Genomic DNA, 13,870 nt, shown 5'->3' on the forward strand with positions numbered 1-13,870 from the left:
TGCAAAGAAAATGATAGGATGGATAATGAGAACTTTCAAAACGAGAGATGCCAAGCCCATGATGATCCTTTTCAAATCAATTGTTCTCTCTAGGCTAGAATACTGCTGTACATTAACATCTCCATTCAAAGCAGGTGAAATCGCAGATCTAGAGAGTGTACAGAGATCCTTTACTGCACGTATAAGTTCTGTCAAGCACCTTAACTACTGGGAACGCTTGGAAGCACTTGACTTGTGCTCGTTGGAACGCAGGAGGGAGAGATATATCATAATCTACACTTGGAAAATCTTGGAAGGAATGGTCCCAAATCTGCACACAGAAATCACTCCCTACGAAAGTAAAAGACTGGGCAGGCGATGCAAAATGCCCCCAATAAAAAGTAGGGGCGCCATTGGTACACTAAGAGAAAACATCATAAGTGTCCGGGGCCCAAAACTGTTTAACAGCCTCCCATCAAGCATTAGGGGAATTGCCAATAAACCCCTGGCTGCCTTCAAGAGAGAGCTGGACAGATACCTAAAGTCAGTGCCGGATCAGCCGGGCTGTGGCTCGTACGTTGGACTGCGTGCGGCCAGCAGTAACAGCCTAGTTGATCAGGCCCTGATCCATCGGGAGGCCTGGTCATGGACCGGGCCGCGGGGGCGTTGATCCCAGGAATAACCTCCAGGTAACCTCCAGGTAACCAGCCTCAAGCGAGGGATGTCACACACCAGCCTCAAGTGAGAGGGATGTCACACACCAGCCTCAAGTGAGAGATGTCACACACCAGCTTCAAGTGAGAGATGTCACACACCAGCTTTATGTGAGGGATGTCACAGACCAGCCTCAAGTGAGAGGAATTTCACATACCAGTCTCAAGTGAGAGAGATGTCACACTCCAGCCTCAAGTGAGAGGGATGTCACACACCTGCCTCAAGTGAAAGGGATGTCACTCACCAGCCTCAAGTGAGAGATGTCACACACCAGGCTCAAGTGAGAGATGTCACACACTAGCCTCAGCAACTTACTAAAACATTAATTTTCAACAATAAGAGTCATTCCCAGAAAAAAATCACATTCTTTGATTATAATTTAATGGTTAAATTATCCAGAAAAAAATATTCAGGGTTACTGCTATTTAAAAGTTCTCCAGTCAAGCCGGTATGCCACTTTCACTGTCACTCACTGACATGCCAGAAGTGAGCTAACATCACTGTTGAGATGACACTCCACACTGCAGCATCCCCTTCACTCCTTCAAGAGTTGGCAAGGTACTTCTCACTTCCAGCAGACACCTAACATGCTCATATAAGCCTGCTGGATGAACATGATACGCAGACTTACGCTTCAGAAAATGTTATCCAGACTTACTGGTCAGGACAAGATATCAAAATATCTGGGATTCTTGATATGATAATTATCGAGGCTTACATGTCTGGATATGTTTTCCAGGCTTACTGGACTAGAAAAGATATCCAGGCTTACTGGACTAGATAAGTTATCCAAGCACACTGGTCCGGGTAAGTTATTCAGAATTTCTGGTCAGTTCAATTTATCCAGGTCACATAGTCAGGAAAATTTATCCAGGTTTCGTAATCAGGACACTACCTTCAAGGTTCCTCTTCAGTACTAGTAATCCAGGTTTCTTATCCAGGACGAGTTATGCAGGTTCCTGGTTAAGACTACTTCAGGTTGAATAGGCAGGTCAAGTTGTCCAAACTTTGTGGTCAGGACAATTTATTCATGCGGCTAACTACTCAGGATAAGTTATCCAGACTTTCCAGTCAGGATAATTATCCAAATTTCCATATTTCTTGGTGAGGACAAGATATCCAAGTTTCCAGACCAAGACAAGTTAAACTTGAGTTGCTGTCCCTTCAAGACTCATCCATCTTCAGCTTAGTAAGTTCCTCCTACTCATCTGATTCTTCATTTACTTCAAGAAGATTTTTCCAATTCATCTGATTCATTTGAGTTGGCGTATCTGAAAAAAATAAAAGTAATTAAAATTCATAATTCAGAGGAGACTTTACAAAACAATTCAGCTGAAAATAAAGGTTACTGCGCAAAATTTTTATTCATTTCTAAAAACAAAAGAAAATACAGCAGCTTCCTGTAATGTGTAATATTAATAAGTGATACCTGTAATGTATAATATTAATAAGTGATACCTGTAATGTGTAATATTAATAAGAGATACCTGTAATGTGTAATATTAATAAGTGATACCTGTAATGTGTAATATTAATAAGTGATACCTGTAATGTGTAATATTAATAAGTGATACCAGTAATGTGTAATATTAATAAGTGATACCTGTAATGTGTAATATTAATAAGTGATACCTGTAATGTGTAATATTAATAAGTGATACCTGTAATGTGTAATATTAATAAGTGATACCTGTAATGTGTAATATTAATAAGTGATACCAGTAATGTGTAATATTAATAAGTGATACCTGTAATGTGTAATATTAATAAGTGATACCTGTAATGTGTAATATTAATAAGTGATAACTGTAATGTGTAATATTAATAAGTGATACCTGTAATGTGTAATATTAATAAGTGATACCTGTAATGTGTAATATTAATAAGTGATACCTGTAATGTGTAATATTAATAAGTGATACCTGTAATGTGTAATATTAATAAGTGATACCTGTAATGTGTAATATTAATAAGTGATACCAGTAATGTGTAATATTAATAAGTGATACCTGTAATGTGTAATATTAATAAGTGACACCTGTAATGTGTAATATTAATAAGTGATAACTGTAATGTGTAATATTAATAAGTGATACCTGTAATGTGTAATATTAATAAGTGATACCTGTAATGTGTAATATTAATAAGTGATACCTGTAATGTGTAATATTAATAAGTGATACCTGTAATGTGTAATATTAATAAGTGATACCTGTAATGTGTAATATTAATAAGTGATACCTGTAATGTGTAATATTAATAAGTGATACCTGTAATGTGTAATATTAATAAGTGATACCTGTAATGTGTAATATTAATAAGTGATACCTGTAATGTGTAAGTGATACCTGTAATGTGTAATATTAATAAGTGATACCTGTAATGTGTAATATTAATAAGTGATACCTGTAATGTTTAATATTAATAAGTGATACCTGTAATGCGTAATATTAATAAGTGATACCTGTAATGTGTAATATTAATAAGTGATACCTGTAATGTGTAATATTAATAAGTGATACCTGTAATGTGTAATATTAATAAGTGATACCTGTAATGTGTAATATTAATAAGTGATACCTGTAATGTGTAATATTAATAAGTGATACCTGTAATGTGTAATATTAATAAGTGATACCTGTAATGTGTAATATTAATAAGTGATACCTGTAATGTGTAATATTAATAAGTGATGTAATGTGTAATATTAATAAGTGATACCTGTAATGTGTAATATTAATAAGTGATACCCTGTAATGTGTAATATTAATAAGTGATACCTGTAATGTGTAATATTAATAAGTGATACCTGTAATGTGTAATATTAATAAGTGATACCTGTAATGTGTAATATTAATAAGTGATACCTGTAATGTGTAATATTAATAAGTGATACCTGTAATGTGTAATATTAATAAGTGATACCTGTAATGTGTAATATTAATAAGTACCTGTAATGTGTAATATTAATAAGTGATACCTGTAATGTGTAATATTAATAAGTGATACCTGTAATGTGTAATATTAATAAGTGATACCTGTAATGTGTAATATTAATAAGTGATACCTGTAATGTGTAATATTAATAAGTGATACCTGTAATGTGTAATATTAATAAGTGATACCTGTAATGTGTAATATTAATAAGTGATACCTGTAATGTGTAATATTAATAAGTGAACCTGTAATGTGTTAATAAGTGATACCTGTAATGTGTAATATTAATAAGTGATACCTGTAATGTGTAATATTAATAAGTGATACCTGTAATGTGTAATATTAATAAGTGATACCTGTGTGTAATATTAATAAGTGATACCTGTAATGTGTAATATTAATAAGTGATACCTGTAAAGTGTAATATTAATAAGTGATACCTGTAATGTGTAATATTAATAAGTGATACCCGTAATGTGTAATATTAATAAGTGATACCTGTAATGTGTAATATTAATAAGTGATACCTGTAATGTGTAATATTAATAAGTGATTCCTGTGTGTAATATTAATAAGTGATACCTGTAATGTGTAATATTAATAAGTGATACCTGTAATGTGTAATATTAATAAGTGATACCTGTAATGTGTAATATTAATAAGTGATACCTGTAATCTGTAATATTAATAAGTGATACCTGTAATGTGTAATATTAATAAGTGATACCTGTAATATTAATAAGTGATACCTGTAAAGTGTAATATTAATAAGTGATACCTGTAATGTGTAATATTAATAAGTGATACCTGTAATGTGTAATATTAATAAGTGATACCTGTGATACCTGTAATGTGTAATATTAATAAGTGATACCTGTAATGTGTAATATTAATAAGTGATACCTGTAATGTGTAATATTAATAAGTGATACCTGTAAGTGTGATACCTGTAATGTGTAATATTAATAATGTGTAATATTAATAAGTGATACCTGTAATGTGTAATATTAATAAGTGATACCTGTAATGTGTAATATTAATAAGTGATACCTGTAATGTGTAATATTAATAAGTGATACCTGTAATGTGTAATATTAATAAGTGATACCTGTAATGTGTAATATTAATAAGTGATACCTGTAATGTGTAATATTAATAAGTGATACCTGTAATGTGTAATATTAATAAGTGATACCTGTAATGTGTAATATTAATAAGTGATACCTGTAATGTGTAATATTAATAAGTGATACCTGTAATGTGTAATATTAATAAGTGATACCTGTAATGTGTAATATTAATAAGTGATACCTGTAATGTGTAATATTAATAAGTGATACCTGTAATGTGTAATATTAATAAGTGATACCTGTAATGTGTAATATTAATAAGTGATACCTGTAATGTGTAATATTAATAAGTGATACCTGTAATGTGTAATATTAATAAGTGATACCTGTAATGTGTAATATTAATAAGTGATACCTGTAATCTGTAATATTAATAAGTGATACCTGTAATGTGTAATATTAATAAGTGATACCTGTAATGTGTAATATTAATAAGTGATACCTGTAATGTGTAATATTAATAAGTGATACCTGTAATGTGTAATATTAATAAGTGATACCTGTAATGTGTAATATTAATAAGTGATACCTGTAATGTGTAATATTAATAAGTGATACCTGTAATGTGTAATATTAATAAGTGATATATGTGTAATATTAATAAGTGATACCTGTAATGTGTAATATTAATAAGTGATACCTGTAATGTGTAATATTAATAAGTGATACCTGTAATGTAATATTAATAAGTGATACCTGTAATGTGTAATATATAGTGATACCTGTAATGTGTAATATTAATAAGTGATACCTGTAATGTGTAACAATAATAAGTGATACCTGTAATGTGTAATATTAATAAGTGATACCTGTAATGTGTAATATTAATAAGTGATACCTGTAATGTGTAATATTAATAAGTGATACCTGTAATGTGTAATATTAATAAGTGATACCTGTAATGTGTAATATTAATAAGTGATACCTGTAATGTGTAATATTAATAAGTGATACCTGTAAAGTGTAATATTAATAAGTGATACCTGTAATGTGTAATATTAATAAGTGATACATGTAATGTGTAATATTAATAAGTGATACCTGTAATGTGTAATATTAATAAGTAATGTGTAATACTAATAAGTGATACCTGTAAAGTGTAATATTAATAAGTGATACCTGTAATGTGTAATATTAATAAGTGATACCTGTAAAGTGTAATATTAATAAGTGACACCTGTAATGTGTAATATTAATAAGTGATACCTGTAATGTGTAATATTAATAAGTGATACCTGTAATGTGTAATATTAATAAGTGATACCTGTAATGTGTAATATTAATAAGTGATACCTGTAATGTGTAATATTAATAAGTGATACCTGTAATGTGTAATATTAATTAATAAGTGATAACTGTAACGTGTAATATTAATAAGTGATACCTGTAATGTGTAATATTAATAAGTGATACCTGTAATGTGTAATATTAATAAGTGATACCTGTAATGTGTAATATTAATAAGTGATACCTGTAATGTGTAATATTAATAAGTGATACCTGTAATGTGTAATATTAATAAGTGATACCTGTAATATTAATAAGTGATACCTGTAATGTGTAATATTAATAAGTGATACCTGTAATGTGTAATATTAATAAGTGATACCTGTAATGTGTAATATTAATAAGTGATACCTGTATTGTGTAATATTAATAAGTGACACCTGTAATGTGTAATATTAATTAATAAGTGATAACTGTAACGTGTAATATTAATAAGTGATACCTGTAATGTGTAATATTAATAAGTGATACCTGTAATGTGTAATATTAATAAGTGATACCAGTAATGTGTAATATTAATAAGTGATACCTGTAATGTGTAATATTAATAAGTGATACCTGTACCTGTGTGTAATATTAATAAGTGATACCTGTAATGTGTAATATTAATAAGTGATACCTGTAATGTGTAATATTAATAAGTGATACCTGTAATGTGTAATATTAATAAGTGATACCTGTAATGTGTAATATTAATAAGTGATACCTGTAATGTGTAATATTAATAAGTGATACCTGTAATGTGTAATATTAATAAGTGATACCTGTAATGTGTAATATTAATAAGTGATACCTGTAATGTGTAATATTAATAAGTGATACCTGTAATGTGTAATATTAATAAGTGATACCTGTAATGTGTAATATTAATAAGTGATACCTGTAATGTGTAATATTAATAAGTGATACCTGTAATGTGTAATATTAATAAGTGATACCTGTAATGTGTAATATTAATAAGTGATACCTGTAATGTGTAATATTAATAAGTGATACCTGTAATGTGTAATATTAATAAGTGATACCTGTAATGTGTAATATTAATAAGTGATACCTGTAATGTGTAATATTAATAAGTGATACCTGTAATGTGTAATATTAATAAGTGATACCTGTAATGTGTAATATTAATAAGTGATACCTGTAATGTGTAATATTAATAAGTGATACCTGTAATGTGTAATATTAATAAGTGATACCTGTAATGTGTAATATTAATAAGTGATACCTGTAATGTGTAATATTAATAAGTGATACCTGTAATGTGTAATATTAATAAGTGATACCTGTAATGTGTAATATTAATAAGTGATACCTGTAATGTGTAATATTAATAAGTGATACCTGTAATGTGTAACAATAATAAGTGATACCTGTAATGTGTAATATTAATAAGTGATACCTGTAATGTGTAATATTAATAAGTGATACCTGTAATGTGTAATATTAATAAGTGATACCTGTAAAGTGTAATATTAATGTGATACCTGTAATGTGTAATATTAATAAGTGATACCTGTAATGTGTAATATTAATAAGTGATACCTGTAATGTGTAATATTAATAAGTGATACCTGTAATGTGTAATATTAATAAGTGATACCTGTAATGTGTAATATTAATAAGTGATACCTGTAATGTGTAATATTAATAAGTGATACCTGTAATGTGTAATATTAATAAGTGATACCTGTAATGTGTAATATTAATAAGTGATACCTGTAATGTGTAAGATTAATAAGTGATACTTGTAATGTGTAACATTAATAAGTGATACCTGTAATGTGTAATATTAATAAGTGATACCTGTAATGTGTAATATTAATAAGTGATACCTGTAATGTGTAATATTAATAAGTGATACCTGTAACCTGTGTGTAATATTAATAAGTGATACCTGTAATGTGTAATATTAATAAGTGATACCTGTAAGTGTAATATTAATAAGTGATACCTGTAATGTGTAATATTAATAAGTGATACCTGTAAAGTGTAATATTAATAAGTGATACCTGTAATGTGTAATATTAATAAGTGATACATGTAATGTGTAATATTAATAAGTGATACCTGTAATGTGTAATATTAATAAGTGATACCTGTAATGTGTAATATTAATAAGTGATACCTGTAAGTGTAATATTAATAAGTACCTGTAATGTGTAATATTAATAAGTGATACCTGTAAGTGTAATATTAATAAGTGATACCTGTAATGTGTAATATTAATAAGTGATACCTGTAATGTGTAATATTAATAAGTGATACCTGTAATATGTAATATTAATAAGTGATACCTGTAATGTGTAATATTAATAAGTGATACCTGTAATGTGTAATATTAATAAGTGATACCTGTAATGTGTAATATTAATAAGTGATACCTGTAATGTGTAATATTAATAAGTGATACCTGTAATGTGTAATATTAATAAGTGATACCTGTAATGTGTAATATTAATAAGTGATACCTGTAACCTGTGTGTAATATTAATAAGTGATACCTGTAATGTGTAATATTAATAAGTGATACCTGTAATGTGTAATATTAATAAGTGATACCTGTAATGTGTAATATTAATAAGTGATACCTGTAATGTGTAATATTAATAAGTGATACCTGTAATGTGTAATATTAATAAGTGATACCTGTAATGTGTAATATTAATAAGTGATACCTGTAATGTGTAATATTAATAAGTGATACCTGTAATGTGTAATATTAATAAGTGATACCTGTAATGTGTAATATTAATAAGTGATACCTGTAATGTGTAATATTAATAAGTGATACCTGTAATGTGTAATATTAATAAGTGATACCTGTAATGTGTAATATTAATAAGTGATACCTGTAATGTGTAATATTAATAAGTGATACCTGTAATGTGTAATATTAATAAGTGATACCTGTAATGTGTAATATTAATAAGTGATACCTGTAATGTGTAATATTAATAAGTGATACCTGTAATGTGTAATATTAATAAGTGATACCTGTAATGTGTAATATTAATAAGTGATACCTGTAATGTGTAATATTAATAAGTGATACCTGTAATGTGTAATATTAATAAGTGATACCTGTAATGTGTAATATTAATAAGTGATACCTGTAATGTGTAATATTAATAAGTGATACCTGTAATGTGTAATATTAATAAGTGATACCTGTAATGTGTAATATTAATAAGTGATACCTGTAATGTGTAATATTAATAAGTGATACCTGTAATGTGTAATATTAATAAGTGATACCTGTAATGTGTAATATTAATAAGTGATACCTGTAATGTGTAATATTAATAAGTGATACCTGTAATGTGTAATATTAATAAGTGATACCTGTAATGTGTAATATTAATAAGTGATACCTGTAATGTGTAATATTAATAAGTGATACCTGTAATGTGTAATATTAATAAGTGATACCTGTAATGTGTAATATTAATAAGTGATACCTGTAATGTGTAATATTAATAAGTGATACCTGTAATGTGTAATATTAATAAGTGATACCTGTAATGTGTAATATTAATAAGTGATACCTGTAATGTGTAATATTAATAAGTGATACCTGTAATGTGTAATATTAATAAGTGATACCTGTAATGTGTAATATTAATAAGTGATACCTGTAATGTGTAATATTAATAAGTGATACCTGTAATGTGTAATATTAATAAGTGATACCTGTAATGTGTAATATTAATAAGTGATACCTGTAATGTGTAATATTAATAAGTGATACCTGTAATGTGTAATATTAATAAGTGATACCTGTAATGTGTAATATTAATAAGTGATACCTGTAATGTGTAATATTAATAAGTGATACCTGTAATGTGTAATATTAATAAGTGATACCTGTAATGTGTAATATTAATAAGTGATACCTGTAATCTGTAATATTAATAAGTGATACCTGTAATGTGTAATATTAATAAGTGATACCTGTAATGTGTAATATTAATAAGTGATACCTGTAATGTGTAATATTAATAAGTGATACCTGTAATGTGTAATATTAATAAGTGATACCTGTAATGTGTAATATTAATAAGTGATACCTGTAATGTGTAATATTAATAAGTGATACCTGTAATGTGTAATATTAATAAGTGATACCTGTAATGTGTAATATTAATAAGTGATACCTGTAATGTGTAATATTAATAAGTGATACCTGTAATGTGTAATATTAATAAGTGATACCTGTAATGTGTAATATTAATAAGTGATACCTGTAATGTGTAATATTAATAAGTGATACCTGTAATGTGTAATATTAATAAGTGATACCTGTAATGTGTAATATTAATAAGTGATACCTGTAATGTGTAATATTAATAAGTGATACCTGTAATGTGTAATATTAATAAGTGATACCTGTAATGTGTAATATTAATAAGTGATACCTGTAATGTGTAATATTAATAAGTGATACCTGTAATGTGTAATATTAATAAGTGATACCTGTAATGTGTAATATTAATAAGTGATACCTGTAATGTGTAATATTAATAAGTGATACCTGTAATGTGTAATATTAATAAGTGATACCTGTAATGTGTAATATTAATAAGTGATACCTGTAATGTGAAATATTAATAAGTGATATGTGTAATATTAATAAGTGATACCTGTAATGTGTAATATTAATAAGTGATACCTGTAATGTGTAATATTAATAAGTGATACCTGTAATGTGTAATATTAATAAGTGATACCTGTAATGTGTAATATTAATAAGTGATACCTGTAATGTGTAATATTAATAAGTGATACCTGTAATGTGTAATATTAATAAGTGATACCTAAGTGAACCTGTGTAATATTAATAAGTGATACCTGTAATGTGTAATATTAATAAGTGATACCTGTAATGTGTAATATTAATAAGTGATACCTGTAATGTGTAATATTAATAAGTGATACCTGTAATGTGTAATATTAATAAGTGATACCTGTAATGTGTAAGTGATACCTGTAAATATTAATAAGTGATACCTGTAATGTGTAATATTAATAAGTGATACCTGTAATGTGTAATATTAATAAGTGATACCTGTAATGTGTAATATTAATAAGTGATACCTGTAATGTGTAATATTAATAAGTGATACCTGTAATGTGTAATATTAATAAGTGATACCTGTAATGTGTAATATTAATAAGTGATACCTGTAATGTGTAATATTAATAAGTGATACCTGTAATGTGTAATATTAATAAGTGATACCTGTAATTTGTAATATTAATAAGTGATACCTGTAATGTGTAATATTAATAAGTGATACCTGTAATGTGTAATATTAATAAGTGATACCTGTAATGTGTAATATTAATAAGTGATACCTGTAATGTGTAATATTAATAAGTGATACCTGTAATGTGTAATATTAATAAGTGATACCTGTAATGTGTAATATTAATAAGTGATACCTGTAATGTGTAATATTAATAAGTGATACCTGTAATGTGTAATATTAATAAGTGATACCTGTAATGTGTAATATTAATAAGTGATACCTGTAATGTGTAATATTAATAAGTGATACCTGTGTGTAATATTAATAAGTGATACCTGTAATGTGTAATATTAATAAGTGATACCTGTAAGTGTAATATTAATAAGTGGTACCTGTAATGTGTAATATTAATAAGTGATACCTGTAATGTGTAATATTAATAAGTGATACCTGTAATGTGTAATATTAATAAGTGATACCTGTAATGTGTAATATTAATAAGTGATACCTGTAATGTGTAATATTAATAAGTGATACCTGTAATGTGTAATATTAATAAGTGATACCTGTAATGTGTAATATTAATAAGTGATACCTGTAATGTGTAATATTAATAAGTGATACCTGTAATGTGTAATATTAATAAGTGATACCTGTAATGTGTAATATTAATAAGTGATACCTGTAATGTGTAATATTAATAAGTGATACCTGTAATGTGTAATATTAATAAGTGATACCTGTAATGTGTAATATTAATAAGTGATACCTGTAATGTGTAATATTAATAAGTGATACCTGTAATGTGTAATATTAATAAGTGATACCTGTAATGTGTAATATTAATAAGTGATACCTAAGTAATGTGTAATATTAATAAGTGATACCTGTAATGTGTAATATTAATAAGTGATACCTGTAATGTGTAATATTAATAAGTGATACCTGTAATGTGTAATATTAATAAGTGATACCTGTAATGTGTAATATTAATAAGTGATACCTGTAATCTGTAATATTAATAAGTGATACCTGTAATGTGTAATATTAATAAGTGATACCTGTAATGTGTAATATTAATAAGTGATACCTGTAAGTGTAATATTAATAAGTGATACCTGTAATGTGTAATATTAATAATGTGATACCTGTAATGTGTAATATTAATAAGTGATACCTGTAATGTGTAATATTAATAAGTGATACCTGTAATGTGTAATATTAATAAGTGATACCTGTAATGTGTAATATTAATAAGTGAACCTGTAATGTGTAATATTAATAAGTGATACCTGTAATGTGTAATATTAATAAGTGATACCTGTAATGTGTAATATTAATAAGTGATACCTGTAATGTGTAATATTAATAAGTGATACCTGTAATGTGTAATATTAATAAGTGATACCTGTAATGTGTAATATTAATAAGTGATACCTGTAATGTGTAATATTAATAAGTGATACCTGTAATGTGTAATATTAATAAGTGATACCTGTAATGTGTAATATTAATAAGTGATACCTGTAATGTGTAATATTAATAAGTGATACCTGTAATGTGTAATATTAATAAGTGATACCTGTAATGTGTAATATTAATAAGTGATACCTGTAATGTGTAATATTAATAAGTGATACCTGTAATGTGTAATATTAATAAGTGATACCTGTAATGTGTAATATTAATAAGTGATACCTGTAATGTGTAATATTAATAAGTGATACCTGTAATGTGTAATATTAATAAGTGATACCTGTAATGTGTAATATTAATAAGTGATACCTGTAATGTGTAATATTAATAAGTGATACCTGTAATGTGTAATATTAATAAGTGATACCTGTGTGTAATATTAATAAGTGATACCTGTAATGTGTAATATTAATAAGTGAACCTGTGTGTAATATTAATAAGTGACTGTAATGTGTAATATTAATAAGTGATACCTGTAATGTGTAATATTAATGTAATGTGTAATATTAATAAGTGATACCTGTAATGTGTAATATTAATAAGTGATACCTGTAATGTAATATTAATGTAACCTGTAATGTGTAATAAGTGATACCTGTAATGTGTAATATTAATAAGTGATACCTGTAATGTGTAATATTAATAAGTGATACCTGTAATGTGTAATATTAATAAGTGATACCTGTAATGTGTAATATTAATAAGTGATACCTGTAATGTGTAATATTAATAAGTGATACCTGTAACCTGTAATGTGTAATATTAATAAGTGATACCTGTAATGTGTAATATTAATAAGTGATACCTGTAATGTGTAATATTAATAAGTGATACCTGTAATGTGTAATATTAATAAGTGATACCTGTAATGTGTAATATTAATAAGTGATACCTGTAATGTATAATATTAATAAGTGACCTGTAATGTGTAATATTAATAAGTGATACCTGTAATGTGTAATATAAAGTGATACCTGTAAGTGTAATATTAATAAGTGATACCTGTAATGTGTAATACTAATAAGTGATACCTGTAATGTGTAATATTAATAAGTGATACCTGTAATGTGTAATATTAATAAGTGATACCTGTAA

At 27.1% G+C, this 13,870-nt stretch overlaps 1 protein-coding gene across 2 annotated transcripts in view; it reads right to left on the minus strand.

Moving 5' to 3' along the window:
* Positions 1–654: 654 nt before the first annotated feature.
* LOC128705227 (uncharacterized) overlaps positions 655–13,870 on the minus strand; it is a 194,881-nt gene continuing 181,665 nt past the window's right edge. Inside the window, exon 6 of one of the 2 annotated variants that reach the window (XM_070102046.1) lies at positions 655–1,964. In XM_070102046.1, coding sequence (XP_069958147.1) covers positions 1,894–1,964 — 71 coding nt within the window. In that variant the 3' untranslated portion in view covers positions 655–1,893. The remainder of the gene's footprint in view (positions 1,965–13,870) is intronic. The other variant, XM_070102047.1, reaches the window with a different exon arrangement.

Source organism: Cherax quadricarinatus, chromosome 79 (genome assembly GCF_038502225.1).
Source record: "Cherax quadricarinatus isolate ZL_2023a chromosome 79, ASM3850222v1, whole genome shotgun sequence".
In the NCBI taxonomy this organism is placed as follows: Eukaryota; Metazoa; Arthropoda; class Malacostraca; order Decapoda; family Parastacidae; genus Cherax; species Cherax quadricarinatus.